Source organism: Hyla sarda, chromosome 8 (assembly GCF_029499605.1).
Source record: "Hyla sarda isolate aHylSar1 chromosome 8, aHylSar1.hap1, whole genome shotgun sequence".
NCBI lineage: Eukaryota > Metazoa > Chordata > Amphibia > Anura > Hylidae > Hyla > Hyla sarda.
In genome coordinates, this window is record NC_079196.1 from 233286936 (window position 1) to 233305178 (window position 18243).

An 18243-nucleotide genomic window follows, 5' to 3' on the forward strand; every position below is an offset into this window, starting at 1 on the left:
ATGGGGATTATAGTCATCGTATTATTGTAGTGTTATATGGTGTATAGTAATATGGGGATTATAGTCATCGTATTATTGTAGTGTTATATGGTGTATAGTAATATGGGGATTATAGTCATCGTATTATTGTAGTGTTATATGGTGTATAGTAATATGGGGATTATAGTCATCGTATTATTGTAGTGTTATATGGTGTATAGTAATATGGGGATTATAGTCATCGTATTATTGTAGTGTTATATGGTGGATAGTAATATGGGGATTATAGTCATCTGAAGAGCAAATGTATTTTACTTCCCTAAAATTTAGAGTTTCATGAATTGCTAAATGTTTCTAGCTCGGATGATCCTGATTGGTGGGAGTTGCTGCCCGTATTCTGCGGTTGTCAGGGTGTTGGGAAATTCTTATTTCTGTTTAAAAAAATAAAAATAAAATTACTTTCACTTTCATCTATCTGCATAAATAAGTCTTCACTGTACTCAGAACTCATCACTGCACAACAAGCTCCTCTATATACAGAACCAGCTCCTCTATATACAGAACCAGCTCCTCTATATACAGAACCAGCTCCTCTATATACAGAACCAGCTCCTCTATATACAGAACCAGCTCCTCCTATATACAGAACCAGCTCCCCTATATACAGAACCAGCTCCTCTATATACAGAACCAGCTCCTCTATATACAGAACCAGCTCCTCTATATACAGAACCAGCTCCTCTATATACAGAACCAGCTCCTCTATATACAGAACCAGCTCCTCTATATACAGAACCAGCTCCTCTATATTCAGAACCAGCTCCTCTGTATACAGAACCAGCTCCTCTATATACAGAACCAGCTCCTCTATATACAGAACCAGCTCCTCTATATACAGAACCAGCTCCTCTATATACAGAACCAGCTCCTCTATATACAGAACCAGCTCCTCTATATACAGTTCCTGCCCCCCTATATACAGAAGCTATGGATTCTCAGGCCATGATAGATTATATCAGGAGTTTCAGGCTGGATTCCTGTCGCCATGGTAATCAGGGATACTCCCGGGTTCTCCTCCAGCTCTTCGGTTACACCGGTCATGGGAAATCGTCCTTCATCAACTCCTGTAAGTACGTGATGGATGACGGTCCATACAAGGTCTATGCTAAGGTGGCCAGGTCAGATGATAAACCTGAGACCATGATAAGAAATACGTATGAGCTGACCGATACCGTCACCATGGTGGACAACCGAGGATGTGTGAAGATGAATAAGGACGAGACCGGGGAGATCTACGCTCAGCTGGGTGAGTGCAGGAGATGATTTCTATCATGATACAAAGTGGGTGATAAATCATTTGCATTTCTTTTCTTAAAATTCTACATTGGATCTTTATGTTATTTATACCTAATGTAGTAGTCGCCCTTCTTTCAGTAAACGGGTTAACTACTGTTGGAAAGCTTTACTGAATGTTCTATTGATGCAGGTCTATTAAAGAAAAGGGTCCCAGTAATAGGACCCCTAAGATGTCCAAGATAAGGGGCAACAAGAACAGATCATATTCTTATTACAGTGGGCAATAGAGATGAGCGAATCAAATCTAACTAATCAGAATTCGTTAGGAATTTCCTGAAAAATTTGATTTGTAATAAATCCAAATATCGCTGTGATTTGATAAAAGGAATCACTGAATTAAACTCCATTTACTGCAGTCCAGGGCATCTAAAATGGTGGCTACACATGTAAGGACATGGGGCAAGGAATTCTAGGAAGGTGTGTAGGAGGGATGACCCTAAATCACATGGTGGCATGCAGCCTATCAGCAGCCAGCCACCCCTGTGATATCACAGCCCTATATAAATGCCAATAGACATTTGTGGGATTCCTAACACAGAGAGCAGACTGTGTGTTCCAGAGGAAAAAAAGCTTTACAGCAGCGAATTGATTCATCTCAAGCCCAAATAACAGTGACAGGCAGGGACAGTAGAGAGAGAGAAAGTACACTTTTTTCTGTTGCTGTACTGGGGTATACTACAGTCTGTACTGCTGTACTGGGGTGTACTACTCTAAAGCTAATAGGGGATAGTTAGTGCGAGCACTAAAATTGCTAGTCACCTGCTTTTAACGCCTAATTGAGGATTAACAGTACTGGGGCGTATTGTCCTCACATAGGTGTGACCTATACGTACACGCAGCTGGTGTTTTTTTTCCTGTTAAACGTATAAGGGCCATTTATTGTTAAAGGCCAGCAACACCTACACACCTGCTTTTAACTCCTAATTCAGGTGTAAGTGTGCTGGGGCATATTTTTCCTCTAAGAAGTGCAACATATCAGCTGGTGTATAAGTATGTCAGGCAGAGAAGTGCCAGGACGTGCACAGAGGAGTGGCAGAGGCCTAAATTCATCAGGCAGAGGTTGCAGCAGACTAGGGGAGAGTGGCAGCAGGAGTCGCAGTGAGAGGCCTGAGCTCCCAGCATCCGCTAGCAGTCGTGTCTCGACCAGCAACCCATCTGCTGTCATTACTTGGTTAACACGGTCAACCACTTCATCACAAGTGACATCTGACACCCCCAGTCAACAGTCGGTGGGTTCCTCAGACACAACCCTCAGTTGGCATGGCCCGGGAGCAGTCCCTGTCCTTAAAGGGGTAGTCCAGTGGTGAAAAACTAAGGATAGGGGATAAATTTGAGATTGCGGGGGGTCCGACCGCTGGGGCCCCCTGCGATCTCTCTGTACGGGGCCCCGGCTCTCCGGCCAGATAGCGGGTGTCGACCCCCGCACGAAGCGGCGGCCGACACGCCCCCTCAATACATCTCAATGGCAGAGCCGGAGATTGCCGAAGGCAGCGCTTCGGCTCTGCCATAGAGTTGTGTTGAGGGGGCATGTCGGCCGCCGCTTCGTGCAGAGGTCGACACGCCCCCTTCCCGCGGGCTGTCGGGGCTCCGTACAGGAGATCTCGGGGGGCCCCAGCAGTCGGACCCCCCCGCGATCTGCAGCTTATCCCCTATCCTTAGGATAGGGGATAAGTTGTTCACCACTGAGTCACCACTGGACTACTCCTTTAAATTGCTTCTGTTCTATGCGGTTCCCTCCCCAAAAGAAGTATCTTATGCTGTGGGTTCAGCTCCGCTATTTACTGAGGACGATCTAATAGAGGACAGTCAGCAGCTACTGGCCAGCCAAGAAGGGGAGGAGACATCCGCCACTTCCTCTGCTAGGCGGGCAAGTATTGATGAGGAGAGTGACGTGGGAGGTGGTGTTGCGAGCGTTCAGGCTCCTGAAACAGACACCGTTGTGACATCGGTGACGTGCAGACACAACTCAATGATGATAAAGCCGATCGCATTTGGGAGCAGGGTGCAGAAGGGGCTTCATCATCATCAGGAGAAGAGGGTTGCAGGTTGATGTGAGGCAGCAGTTGAGCTAGCAAGGTGGTAGCATGGTTGGGAGTCATGGAAAGCAGTGGGAAGTCTGGAGCCAAACGTGCCCGGGTTAGACCACCTGCTTTGCGGCTGTCTACCTGCACAGGAGGTAGTGGTACAGGGGTCCTTGGTGTCGGCAACAGCAGTAGCAGTCAATCAGTGCGGACTCTTGGTGGCAAAAAATAAGCTACTCGGCAGTGTGGCAGTTTTTCATCAAGCATCCTGAGGATGTAAACATGGCCACATGCAAGATGTGTCAGCAAAAGTTGAAGCATGGCCAGGGTCCCAATGTTGGCACCACGGCCCTGTGTCAACGTCACCATAAAGCAGCCTCGGAGAACTGTGGCTAGGATGTGGGGGTCCAGCCTGCAGCATCACCCAGTGGCACGCCGCTTCCTGTTTCAGCCAGCCAAGGCTCCACCACCTCAGCCAAAGGAAGCTGTCTGTCATTGCCAACTTCTGTCGCTCCAGATGCTCCTGCTCCTCCTACTTCGAGTCAGTCATTCTGTCAACAATCCCTGGGCGAAGCCATGTGCAAGAGACAACAGTATGCCCCAACTCATCCAACACCCCAAAAGCTGAATGTGCTCCAATCCAAGTTGCTGGTGCTGTAGTCCCTCCATTTTCAAGTGGTGGACTCCGCACCTTTCAGAGAATTGATGGCTTGTGCCGAGCCGAGGTGGAGTCATTTCTTTGCGAAGAAGGCAGTACCAGCCATGCATAATTTGGTGGAACAGAAGGTGGGCCAGTCCTTGAGCCTGTCCGTGTGTTCAAAAGTGCATGGCAGCGCCGACGTGTGGAGCTGTAACTTCGGGCAGGGACAATACTTGTCTTTTACGACCCACTGGGTGACTGTGGTTCCTGCACAGCAACAACACCAACTTGGCCAAATCACACCGCTTCCTCCTCCATGCTCTCGTTCTCATGCCGTTGGTCCTGCGACAATGTCCAACTCCGCCTCCTCATCCTCCACCGTGTCTTCCGCTTCCACTGCACGAACAAGTCTCAGTGCCCCTTCATCATACCATGTGTGTAGGGCACGGCGGTGTCACCCTGTTCTTCACCTGGTTTAACTTGGCAAATGGAGTCACACAGGGGAGGAACTGCTGAAATTCATTCATCAAGAAATCGAATCATGGCTTACTCCACGAAAACTGGAAATGGGAACCATGGTGACCGGCAACGGGAAGAACATCGTGTCTGCGCCGAGACAAGGAAGCCTGAGCCATGCTCCCTGCATTTCACATGTGTTCGATCTGGTTGTCAAGCGGTTCCTGAAGTGTTCCCTATCATGAATATCGCAAAGTCACGAATATTGTGAATATATTCGCTATATATTCAAAATTGTGAATATTCATTTTTCTGCATATTTGCATATTCCTTCTTTTCACTTGTGGGCCAATTAGAATGATGCAAATACACTTGTCAGAGGTTATCAACAACATCCCTAGCAACCAATATTAAAGTTGTCCACCCCCTCACTGTTTTCTTCCTTGAATATGCGAATATAATGAATACGTGAAATTCGCGAATATTCGTCCATATATTCACGAAATATCGCAAATTTGAATATGGCCAATGCCGCTCATCACTAGTGCTCCCCCCATTTGCAAGACATTCTAACAATGGGAAGGAAACTGTGCATGCACTTCAGCCATTCGTACACCGTGTCAGAACGGTATGCCCCAACATAGTCTTTTTGACGTTGCCACACATTGGAATTCCATCCTCCATATGTTGATGATCCAAGTGGATAGGAGTACTCCCCTGTGTAACTTCAATGTGAACCAGTGGCAGCTCATACGTGACACCTGCCGTTTGCTGAGGCCCTTTGAGGAAGCCACATTATAGGTAGTCACCAGGATTATGGGATGAACAACATTTCACTGCTTCATTTACTACAACACATGTTGGAAACGGTGGCTGGTCAGGGCACTGGAGACGTTGCGCCTACATCTCACGGCTACATGAGCCCTGTGTGGGCTGAACTGGAAGAGGAGGAGAGGGACAGTGAAGCACAGAAAATGTGTAGCAAAATGGGTGGTTTTTATATTCATCTGACAGGAGAGGAGGAGCAGGAGCAGCCAGAGGAGCTGGAGGACCGAGACACACCGTGGTAGTATGCAGTAGAGATGGAGGCAGGTAGTCCCTCCGAGTCACTTGCACAAATGGCACGATGCATGCTCAGTTGTTTGTGTAGTGACCCCTGAATTGTCAGCATTTGTCAGCTGGATGACTTCTGTCTCTCCACCTTATTGGACCTTCGCTACTGGAACAAAGTAGGGGCCTTTTTTAGACCCACTGAGAGGGATGACATACTGACCTACTACAGAGACATTTTATGTAGTAAGTTGGTCGATGCCTATCGGCACCATCGTCAATCCTCTCGCAGGTCTGACTCGGGGGGCCCTCTGCCCTCACCTTCCACTGCCATGGCTGCTGGGGAGGGGAGGGGTGGCAGGAGCAGTACCAGCTCAATCAGCAGCAGCCTGAGTCTACAGTCGCTGATGAGTACCTTTCTTCACCCGCATAGTGAAGCAACTCATCAGCAGTAGTGTTGAGCGGCATAGGCCATATTCGAATTCGCGATATTTCGCGAATATATGGACGATTATTCGTCATATATTCGCAAAATTTGCATATTCGTAATATTTGCGTTTTATTTTCGCATATGCGAAAATTTGTGTATGCGAAAATTTGCATATACAAAATTAGCATACGTGAAAATTCGCATATGCGAACATTAACATATGCAATTTGCGGCCGGGGCCATAGTAACCTCAAGGAGAACACCAAAAATGTGGAGAGACTGACCTTTGTGAAGATGAATCAGGGATGGATCAGCCAGGATTTCCACCCACCAATGCCTGATGCGTCAGAGTAGATTGACCATGGTTCCACACCAACACTTCACAAATATGGATAGTGCCAAACAGATTTAAGGTGCTTCTCCCCAGTTACAGAAATTCCTCCGCTTCAGACCACAAGTAAGTACTGACAATATGCATTAAAGGGGTTCTCCGGTGCTTACACATCTTATCCCCTATCCAAAGGATAGGGGATAAGATGCCTGATCGCGGGAGTCCGCCGCTGCGGACCCCCGGGATCTTGCACGCGGCACCCCGTTTGTAATCAGTCCCCGGAGCCAAGAAGGGAATTAATAATGTGAGAGTAGGGCCTTACATGGGAAGTTTTTGCCCCCACCTGTTACAATGGACCATAAGTTGTTCCCTTCCACCTTTTAGAGTTTTTTTTCCATCCCATCAATACTTGGTGTGTAGGTGGCACATAGTGTTTTTTGCACACATTTGCCACCTACCACCCCACTCTGTCACCGAGTCACTTTCAGGACTTCTGATGCTGCTGATGCTACCTCCAGGCTGTGTCATTCTGCCACTATATGGTCTCCTCATGCTGCCGCCACCTCCAGGCTGTGTCATTCTGTCACGATATGTTCTCCTTATGCTGATGCTACCTCCAGGCTATGTCATTCTGCAACCATATGTTCTCTTCATGCTGATGCCACCTCTGGGCTGTGTCTTTCTGCCACCATATGTTCTCCTCATGCTAATGCCACCTCCATGCTGTGTCATTCTGCTACTATATGGTCTCCTCATACTACCACCATCTCCAGGCTGTATAATTCTGTCACTATATGGTCTCCTCATGCTGCCGCTACCTCAAGGCTGTGTCATTCTGCAACCATATGTTCTCCTCATGCTTCCACCACCTCCAGGCTATTTTATTCTGCCACTGTGTTGTCTCTTCATGTTGCTGCCACCTTCAGGCTGTGACATTCGGCCACTATATGGTCTCCTCATGCTGCCGCCACCTCCAGGCTGCGTCATTCTGTCACGATATGTTCTCCTTATGCTGATGCCACCTCCAGGCTGTGTTATTCTGCCACCATTTTTTTCTCCTCATGCTGATGCCACCTCTGGGCTGTGTCATTCTGCAACCATATGTTCTCCTTATGCTGATGCTATCTCCAGGCTGTGACATTCTGCCACTATATGGTCTCCTCATGCTGCCGCCACCTCCAGGCTGTGTCATTCTGTCACGATAGGTTCTCCTTATGCTGATGCGATCTCCAGACTGTGTCATTCTGCCACCATATGTTCTCCTCATGCTGATGCCACCTCCGGGCTGTGTCTTTCTGCCACCATATGTTCTCCTCATGCTAATGCCACCTCCAGGTTGTGTCATTCTGCAACCATGTTCGCTTCATGCTGATGCCACCTCTGGGCTGTGTCTTTCTGCCACCATATGTTCTCCTCATGCTAATGCCACCTCCATGCTGTGTCATTCTGCCACTATATGGTCTCCTCATACTGCCACCACCTCCAGGATGTATAATTCTGCCACTATATGGTCTCCTCATGCTGCCGCCACCTCCAGGCTGTGTCATTCTGTCACGATATGTTCTCCTTATGCTGATGCGACCTCCAGGCTGTGTCATTTTGCCACCATATGTTCTCCTCATGCTGATGCCACCTCCGGGCTGTGTCTTTCTGCCACCATATGTTCTCCTCATGCTAATGCCACCTCCAGGCTTTGTCATTCTGCCACCATATGATCTCCTCATGCTGCCACCACCTTCAGGCTGTGTCATTCTGCAACCATATCTTCTCATTATGCTGATGCCACCTCCAGGCTGTGTCACTTTGCCACCATATTTTCTCCTCATGCTTCCACCACCTCCAGGCTGTGTCATTCTGCCACCATATGATCTCCTCATGCTGCCACCACCTTCAGGCTGTGTCATTCTGCAACCATATCTTCTCCTCATGCTGATGCCACCTCCGGGCTGTGTCTTTCTGCCACCATATGTTCTCCTCATGCTAATGCCACCTCCAGGCTGTGTCATTCTGCCACCATATGTTCTCTTCATGCTGATGCCACCTCTGGGCTGTGTCTTTCTGCCACCATATGTTCTCCTCATGCTAATGCCACCTCCATGCTGTGTCATTCTGCCACTATATGGTCTCCTCATACTGCCACCACCTCCAGGCTGTATAATTCTGTCAGTATATGGTCTCCTCATGCTGCCGCTACCTCCAGGCTGTGTCATTCTGCAACCATATAATCTCCTCATGCTGCCACCACCTCCAGGCTGTGTCATTCTGCAACCATATGTTCTCCTTATGCTGATGCTACCTCCAGGCTGTGTCATTCTGCCACTATATGGTCTCCTCATGCTGTCGCCACCTCCAGGCTGTGTCATTCTGTCACGATATGTTCTCCTTATGCTGATGCGATCTCCAGGCTGTGTCATTCTGCCACCATATGTTCTCCTCATGCTGATGCCACCTCCGGGCTGTGTCTTTCTGCCACCATATGTTCTCCTCATGCTAATGCCACCTCCAGGTTGTGTCATTCTGCAACCATGTTCGCTTCATGCTGATGCCACCTCTGGGCTGTGTCTTTCTGCCACCATATGTTCTCCTCATGCTAATGCCACCTCCATGCTGTGTCATTCTTGTCACGATGCCGGCTGGCAGGTAGTGGATCCTCTGTGCCAGAGAGGGATTGGCGTGGACCGTGCTAGTGGACCGGTTCTAAGTCACTACTGGTTTTCACCAGAGCCCGCCGCAAAGCGGGATGGTCTTGCTGCGGCGGTAGTGACCAGGTCGTATCCACTAGCAACGGCTCAACCTCTCTGACTGCTGAAGATAGGCGTGGTACAAGGGAGTAGACAGAAGCAAGGTCGGACGTAGCAGAAGGTCGGGGGCAGGCGGCAAGGTTCGTAGTCATGGGCAACGGCAGGAGGTCTGGAACACGGGCTAGGAACAAACAAGGGAACGCTTTCACTAGGCACAAGGGCAACAAAATCCGGCAAGGGAGTGCACAGGTGGAAACTAATCAAGGTAATAGGAAGATTGGACCAGGCACCATCATTGGTGCACTGGCCCTTTAAATCGCAGAGACCCGGCGCGCGCGCGCCCTAGGGAGCGGGGCCGCGCACGCCAGGACAGGACCGACGGAGAGCGAGTCAGGTACGGGAGCCGGGGTGCGCATCGCGAGCGGGCGCCACCCGCATCGCGAATCGCATCCCGGCTGGAGGCGGTACCGCAGCGCACCCGGTCAGGAGATCTGACCGGGGCGCTGCAGCAACGAGGATGAGGCGAGCGCTCCGGGGAGGAACAGGGACCCGGAGCGCTCGGCGTAACAGTACCCCCCCCCTTGGGTCTCCCCCTCTTCTTGGGTCCAAAGAACCTGAGGAACAAAAACTCAATTCTTTCGTGATGAGGTCCGATGCACATTAGGAGGGGCTCCGCACGGCACAGTCCAAACTTTCATTGTTAACAGAATTGATGTAGAGGGGTCTGGCGAGACTGGTCACAGGGATGTTGAACCTGTTGATAAGAGAGGCCAAAAAAATTTTTCCTGCAGATCCGGAATCCAAGAAGGCCATAGTAGAGAAGGAGAAGGTAGAGGCAGATATCCGCACCGGCACAGTAAGGCGTGGAGAAGCAGAGTTGACATCAAGAACTGTGTCACCTTTGTGCGGAGTCAGCGTACGTCTTTCCAGGCGGGGAGGACGGATAGGACAATCCTTCAGGAAGTGTTCGGTACCGGCATAGTACAGGCAAAGATTCTCCATGCGGCGTCGTGTCCTCTCTTGAGGTGTCAAGCGAGACCGGTCAACTTGCATAGCCTCCACGGCGGGAGGCACAGGAACGGATTGCAGAGGACCAGAGGAGAGAGGAGCCGGGGAGAAAAAACGCCTCGTGCGAACAAAGTCCATATCCAGGCGGAGCTCCAGACGCCATCCGGAAAAACGCATGTCAATGCGAGTGGCAAGATGAATGAGTTCATGTAGGTTAGCAGGAGTCTCTCGTGCGGCCAGAACATCTGTAATGTTGCTGGATAGGCCTTTTTTAAAGGTCGCGCAGAGAGCCTCACTATTCCAGGACAACTCGGAAGCAAGAGCACGGAACTGAATGGCGTACTCGCCAACGGAAGAAACACCCTGGGCCAGGTTCAGCAGGGCAGTCTTGGCAGAAGAAGCTCGGGCAGGCTCCTCGAAGACACCACGGACCTCAGCGAAGAAGGACTGGACTGTGGCTGTGGCAGGATCATTGCGGTCCCAGAGTGGTGTGGCCCCAGACAAGGCCTTTCCAGAAAGGAGACCACGGCAGAGTCTAGAGTCCTCATCAAATTTGTCCGGCAGGGACAAGCAGGGGTTAGGAGCGGCCGGTTGCTGCGGAGGAGTTGCAGGAGCCGGCGGAGGAGATGGTTGTTGCAGCTGCTGTGTCTGTGACTGAAGTTGCAGTGTCACGGTGGTCAAGTATGCCAGCTGGTGTTTTCGTTGGGCAATCTGTTGGGCTTGCTGGGCAATCTGTTGGGCTTGCTGGGCAATCTGTTGGGCTTGCTGGGCAATCTGTCGGGCTTGCTGGGCGACCACCGTGGTGAGGTCGGCGACAACTGGCAGAGGAACTTCAGCGGGATCCATGGCCGGATCTACTGTCACGATGCCGGCTGGCAGGTAGTGGATCCTCTGTGCCAGAGAGGGATTGGCGTGGACCGTGCTAGTGGACCGGTTCTAAGTCACTACTGGTTTTCACCAGAGCCCGCCGCAAAGCGGGATGGTCTTGCTGCGGCGGTAGTGACCAGGTCGTATCCACTAGCAACGGCTCAACCTCTCTGACTGCTGAAGATAGGCGTGGTACAAGGGAGTAGACAGAAGCAAGGTCGGACGTAGCAGAAGGTCGGGGGCAGGCGGCAAGGTTCGTAGTCATGGGCAACGGCAGGAGGTCTGGAACACGGGCTAGGAACAAACAAGGGAACGCTTTCACTAGGCACAAGGGCAACAAGATCCGGCAAGGGAGTGCACAGGTGGAAACTAATCAAGGTATTAGGAAGATTGGACCAGGCACCATCATTGGTGCACTGGCCCTTTAAATCGCAGAGACCCGGCGCGCGCGCGCCCTAGGGAGCGGGGCCGCGCACGCCAGGACAGGACCGACGGAGAGCGAGTCAGGAACGGGAGCCGGGGTGCGCATCGCGAGCGGGCGCCACCCGCATCGCGAATCGCATCCCGGCTGGAGGCGGTACCGCAGCGCACCCGGTCAGGAGATCTGACCGGGGCGCTGCAGCAACGAGGATGAGGCGAGCGCTCCGGGGAGGAACGGGGACCCGGAGCGCTCGGCGTAACAATTCTGCCACTATATGGTCTCCTCATACTGCCACCACCTCCAGGCTTTATAATTCTGCCACTATATGGTCCTTATGCTGATGCGACCTCCAGGCTGTGTCATTTTGCCACCATATGTTCTCCTCATGCTGATGCCACCTCCGGGCTGTGTCTTTCTGCCACCATATGTTCTCCTCATGCTAATGCCACCTCCAGGCTGTGTCATTCTGCCACCATATGATCTCCTCATGCTGCCACCACCTTCAGGCTGTGTCATTCTGCAACCGTATCTTCTCATTATGCTGATGCCACCTCCAGGCTGTGTCACTTTGCCACCATATGTTCTCCTCATGCTTCCACCAACTCCAGGCTATGTCATTCTGCCACTATGTTGTCTCTTCATATTGCTGCCTGTTACGCCGAGCGCCCCGGGTCCCCGTTCCTCCCCGGAGCGCTCGCCTCATCTTCGTTGTTGCAGCGCCCCGGTCAGATCCACTGACCGGGTGCGCTGCGGTCCCGCCTTCAGCCGGGGTGCGATTCGCGATGCGGATAGCGCCCGCTCGCGATGCGCACCCCGGCCCCCGTACCTGACTCGCTCTCCCTCGGTCCTGTCCCGGCGCGCGCGGCCCCGCTCCCTAGGGTGCGCGCGCGCCGGGTCTCTGCGATTTAAAGGGCCAGTGCACCAATGATGGTGCCTGGCCCAATCTTCCCAATTAGCTTAATTGGCTCCCACCTGTGCACTTCCCTATATCTAGTCTCCTCCCTTGCACTCCCTTGCCGGATCTTGTTGCCATCGTGCCTTGTGAAAGCGTTTTGTGTGTTTAAAAGCCAGTGTACCAGAACTCCTGCTATCTCCCCTGACTACGAATCTTGCCGCCTGCCCCCGACCTTCTGCTACGTCCGACCTTGCTTCTGCCTACTCCCTTGTACCTCGCCTATCTTCAGCATCTTCAGCAGCCAGAGAGGTAAGCCGTTGCTAGTGGATACGACCTGGTCACTACCGCCGCAGCAAGACCATCCCGCTTTGCGGCGGGCTCTGGTGAAAACCTGTAGTGGCTTAGAACCGGTCCACTAGTGCGGTCCTCTCCATCCCTCTCTGGCACAGAGGATCCACTACCTTCCAGCCGGCATCGTGACAGTAGATCCGGCCATAGATCCCGCTGAAATTCCTCTGTCAGTTGTCGCTGACCTAACCACGGTGGCCGCCCAGCAAGCCCGACAGATCGCCCTTCTAACCCGTCAGCTGTCGGAAATGTCCACCATTTCGCACCAACTTCAGTCGCAACTTCTCCAGCAATCTTCTCCTCCGCCAGCTCCTGCACCTCCTCCGCAGCGAGTGGCCACTCCTAGCCTCTGCCTGTCCTTGCCGGACAAATTTGATGGGGACTCTAAGTATTGCCGTGGCTTTCTTTCGCAATGTTCCCAGCACTTGGAGATGATGTCGGACCAGTTTTCTACTGAAAGGTCTAAGGTGGCTTTCGTGTTCTGCCTTCTGTCTGGAAAAGCCCTGTCATGGGCCGCACCGCTCTGGGACCGCAATGACCCCGTCACTGCCTCTGTACACTCCTTCTTCTCGGAAATTCGAAGTGTCTTTGAGGAACCTGCCCGAGCTTCTTCAGCCGAGATTGCCCTGCTGAACCTGGCCCAGGGTGTTTCTTCCGTTGGCGAGTACGCCATTCAGTTCCGTGCTCTTGCTTACGAGTTGTCCTGGAATAGTGAGGTTCTCTGCGCGACCTTTAAAAAAGGCCTATCCAGCAACATTAAAGATGTTCTGGCCGCACGAGAGACTCCTGCTGACCTACATGAACTCATTCATCTTGCCACTCGCATTGACATGCGTTCTTCCGGATGGCGTCTGGAGCTCCGCCTGGATATGGACTTTGTTCGCACAAAGCGTTTTTTCTCCCCGGCTCCTCTCTCCTCTGGTCCTCTGCAGTCTGTTCCTGTGCTTCCCGCCGCGGAGGCTATGCAAGTTGACCGGTCTCGCTTGACACCTCAAGAGAGGACACGACGCCGCATGGAGAATCTTTGCCTGTACTGTGCCAGTACCGAACACTTCCTGAAGGATTGTCCTATCCGTCCTCCCCGCCTGGAAAGACGTACGCTGACTCCGCACAAAGGTGACACAGTTCTTGATGTCAACTCTGCTTCTCCACGCCTTACTGTGCCTGTGCGGATATCTGCCTCTACCTTCTCCTTCTCTACTATGCTCTTCTTGGATTCCGGATCTGCAGGAAAATTTTTTTTGGCCTCTCTCATCAACAGGTTCTACGTTCCTGTGACCAGTCTCGCCAGACCCCTCTACATCTATTGTTTTTACAATAAAAGATTGGACTGTCTCGTACGTTTCCACACAGAACCCCTCCTAATTTGCATCGGACCTCATCACGGAAAAACTGAGTTTTTCCTCAGGTTCTTTGGCCCCAAGAAGAGGGGGAGACCCAAGGGGGGGGGTACTGTTACGCCGAGCGCCCCGGGTCCCCGTTCCTCCCCGGAGCGCTCGCCTCATCTTCGTTGTTGCAGCGCCCCGGTCAGATCCACTGACCGGGTGCGCTGCGGTCCCGCCTTCAGCCGGGGTGCGATTCGCGATGCGGATAGCGCCCGCTCGCGATGCGCACCCCGGCCCCCGTACCTGACTCGCTCTCCCTCGGTCCTGTCCCGGCGCGCGCGGCCCCGCTCCCTAGGGCGCGCGCGCGCCGGGTCTCTGCGATTTAAAGGGCCAGTGCACCAATGATGGTGCCTGGCCCAATCTTCCCAATTAGCTTAATTGGCTCCCACCTGTGCACTTCCCTATATCTAGTCTCCTCCCTTGCACTCCCTTGCCGGATCTTGTTGCCATCGTGCCTTGTGAAAGCGTTTTGTGTGTTTAAAAGCCAGTGTACCAGAACTCCTGCTATCTCCCCTGACTACGAATCTTGCCGCCTGCCCCCGACCTTCTGCTACGTCCGACCTTGCTTCTGCCTACTCCCTTGTACCTCGCCTATCTTCAGCATCTTCAGCAGCCAGAGAGGTAAGCCGTTGCTAGTGGATACGACCTGGTCACTACCGCCGCAGCAAGACCATCCCGCTTTGCGGCGGGCTCTGGTGAAAACCTGTAGTGGCTTAGAACCGGTCCACTAGTGCGGTCCTCTCCATCCCTCTCTGGCACAGAGGATCCACTACCTTCCAGCCGGCATCGTGACACTGCCACCTTCAGGCTGTGTCATTCTGCCGCTATATGCCCATTCTGCCACTATATGGTCTCCTCATGCTGATGCCACCACCTCCAGGCTGTATTATTCTGCCACCATATGTTCTCCTGATGCTGATGCCACCTCCACTCTTTGTCATTCTGCCACCATATGTTCTCCTCATGCTGTTGCCACCTCCAACCTGTGTCAATGTGCCGCTTTGTGATTTCCTAGTTATATTTCTGTGGTTGTTTTGGGCAACAGGGACACACAATGAGCATCAATGGGGGGGGGCATAGATAGGCCAGGTGTTGGGACATGCGGTAGCTCGCCACACAGCGGACTGCCAGCTCGGTTTTTGCATACTACTAGGAGTTTTCCACTGTAGCAACTTATACACTGCAGCAATTATATACTATTGGAGCTGTAATTACTGCGGCTGATGGCCCCTGACTTGCCCTCCAATGTGTCCTCGAAAAAGGATTTAAAGGGGTACTCCAGTGAAAAACTTTATTTTTTAAATCAACTGGTGCCAGAAGGTTAAACAGATTTGTAAATTACTTCTATTAAAAAATCTTAATCCTTCCTGTACTTATTAGCTGCTGAATACTACAGTGGAAATTATTTTCCGTTTGAACACAGAGCTCTCTGCTGACATCTCTGTCCATTTTAGGAACTGTCCAGGGTAAAAGGAAATCCCCATAGCAAACATATGCTGTTCTGGACAGTTCATAAAATGAACAGGATGTCAGCAGAGAGCACTGTGCTCGTGTTTCAAAAAGAAAATAATTTCTGCTGTAGTATTCAGCAGCTAATAAGTACAGGAAGGATTAAGATTTTTTAATAGAAGTAATTTACACATCTGTTTAACTTTCTGGCACCAGTTGATTTAAAAAAAAAAAAGTTTTTCACCGGAGTACCCCTTTATAGTTTGCTCATTCCAATTATCAGGCTCTGTCATTGTGCCACCATGTGATCTCCTCATGATGCTGGCCCATAAAACTTGTGAATCTTTTCAAAATCTTCAATTTCAATAATAAAAATATATATATCAATATATATATATCAATATATATATATATATATATATATATATATATGTAAACTTTTCAGCTGTGAGGCCCTATGGTCGTCGTCATATTTTATGTCTGGAATTACCTCAACAATCCAATGAAACATGTTAGAGCCATAAAAATGAACCACAACTGGGGGGGTGGGCTGGGGATACTGAGAGGCAGAGGCTGAAACAGGTGGTAGCTCGCCTCACGGCAGACCACCAGCACGATGCTCAACTGAATGGGTCCTCAAAAAAGGGAATTTTGAAAACTTAAATTAAAATTACATTAAATTATATAAAAATTCAATTAACCCCTTAAGGACTCAGCCCATTTTGGCCTTAAGGACTCAGACAATTTAATTTTTACGTTTTCATTTTTTCCTCCTCGCCTTCTAAAAATCATAACTCTTTTATATTTTCATCCACAGACTAGTATGAGGGCTTGTTTTTTGCACGACCAGTTGTCCTTTGTAATGACATAACTCATTATATCATAAAATGTATGGCGCAACCAAAAAACACTTTTTTTGTGGGGAAATTAAAACCAAAAAAACGCAATTTTGCTAATTTTGGAAGGTTTTGTTTTCACGCCGTACAATTTATGGTAAAAATGATGTGTGTTCTTTATTCTGAGGGTCAATACGATTAAAATGATAACCATTATTACATACTTTTCTATTATTGTTGTGCTTAAAAAAAATCACAAACTTTTTAACCAAATCAGTACGTTTATAATCCCTTTATTTTGTTGACCTCTAACTTTTTTATTTTTCCGTATAAGCGGCGGTATGAGGGCTCATTTTTTGCGCCATGATCTGTACTTTTTTTTGATCCCACATTTGCATATAAAAAACTTTAAATACATTTTTTATAATTTTTTTTAATAAAATGTATTAAAAAAGTAGCAATTTTGTACTTTTTTTTTTCGTTCACGCAGTTCACCGTACGGAATCATTTACATTTTATTTTAATAGTTCGGACATTTACGCACGCGCGATACCAAATATGTCTATAAAATTTATTTTTTACGCTTTTTGGGGGTAAAATAGGAAAAAACGGACGTTTTACTTTTTTATTGGGGGAGGGGATTTTTCGCTTTTTTTTTACTTTTACTTTTACATTTTTTTTTACACTTGAATAGTCCCCATAGGGGACTATTCATAGCAACACCATGATTGCTAATACTGATCTGTTCTATGTATAGGACATAGAACAGATCAGTGTTTTTGGTGATCTTCTGCTCTGGTCTGCTCGATCACAGACCAGAGCAGGAGACGCTGGGAGCCGGACGGAGGCAGGAGAGGGGACCTCCGTGCGGCGTTCTGAATGATCGGATCCCCGCAGCAGCGCTGCGGGCGATCCGATCATTCATTCAAATCGCGCACTGCCGCAGATGCCGGGATCTGTATTGATCCCGGCACCTGAGGGGTTAATGGCAGACGCCCGCGAGATCGTGGGCGTCGGCCATTGCCGGCGGGTCCCTGGCTGCGATCAGCAGCCGGGATCAGCCGCGCATGACACGGGCATCGCTCCGATGCCCGCGGTTATGCACAGGACGTAAATGTACGTCCTGGTGCGTTAAGTACCACCGCACCAGGACATACATTTACGTCCTGCGTCCTTAAGGGGTTAAAAAAGTCTCTTTTATGTCTTTAATTGTGATGCCCTGTGGTTATTGTCACATATTACCTCTGAAATTACCACAAGAATCCAATTAAACAGGTTAGAGTGATGAAAATGAAACATAACTGATTAAATGAAACATTTGCACTTTCACATACAGTAAAACAATCCGGGGCGGGGGGCGCTGAGAAGCAAGGGCTGGAACAGGTGGTAGCTCGCCTTGCGGTGGACCACCAGGTCGATGCTCGAGTCACCAGAATGAGTCCTCAAAAACTGGATTTAAAAAAATTTAAATAAATTAAAGTTACATAAAATTATATAAAAATTGATTGCAAATTTAAACAATTTTACATGTTTTCCATTAAATTATAATAATATTACATTAAATTTAAATTATATTATATTAAATGGAATCTGGTCTTTTTTCAACCTTATGAACTATGTTACTATGTAAAATTGTTTAACAATTATATAAAAAAATGTTCTATACTTCTATTGCGGCTCTCTGTAGCCTGGAAATAGCCATTTTTAATAGCGATTCATGGCAAATTAATTCAGATTGAAACAAATTTTGGGGGAAAATTTGGCGAATTGGCCAAATCGAATTTTTCAAAAATTCGCTCATCTCTAGTGGGCACAGTACAAATTGGAATTCCTTACACTGGAATGAAGTCTTATAGATGGGGCAATATTAAATTTACATGACAGGTTTTATCTCTCTTTTTATACACCATCATAACTTACTTGTTTTTCAGCTGCTTCCTGACATTGGGCACCGATATTTAGCTTATTATACGCTGTATACCCAGGTCCTTGGTTCTGTTTATTCCCCTTATGCTGTTATAACCTAGGGC

General features: G+C 49.4%; 1 protein-coding gene across 1 annotated transcript in view; it reads left to right on the forward strand.

The window, feature by feature from the left end:
* Nucleotides 1-816: 816 nt before the first annotated feature.
* LOC130284598 (uncharacterized) overlaps nt 817-18243 on the forward strand; it is a 29625-nt gene continuing 12198 nt past the window's right edge. The window contains exon 1 of the mRNA XM_056535076.1: nt 817-1285. Within this exon, the coding sequence (XP_056391051.1) occupies nt 967-1285 (319 nt within the window). The 5' untranslated portion in view covers nt 817-966. The remainder of the gene's footprint in view (nt 1286-18243) is intronic.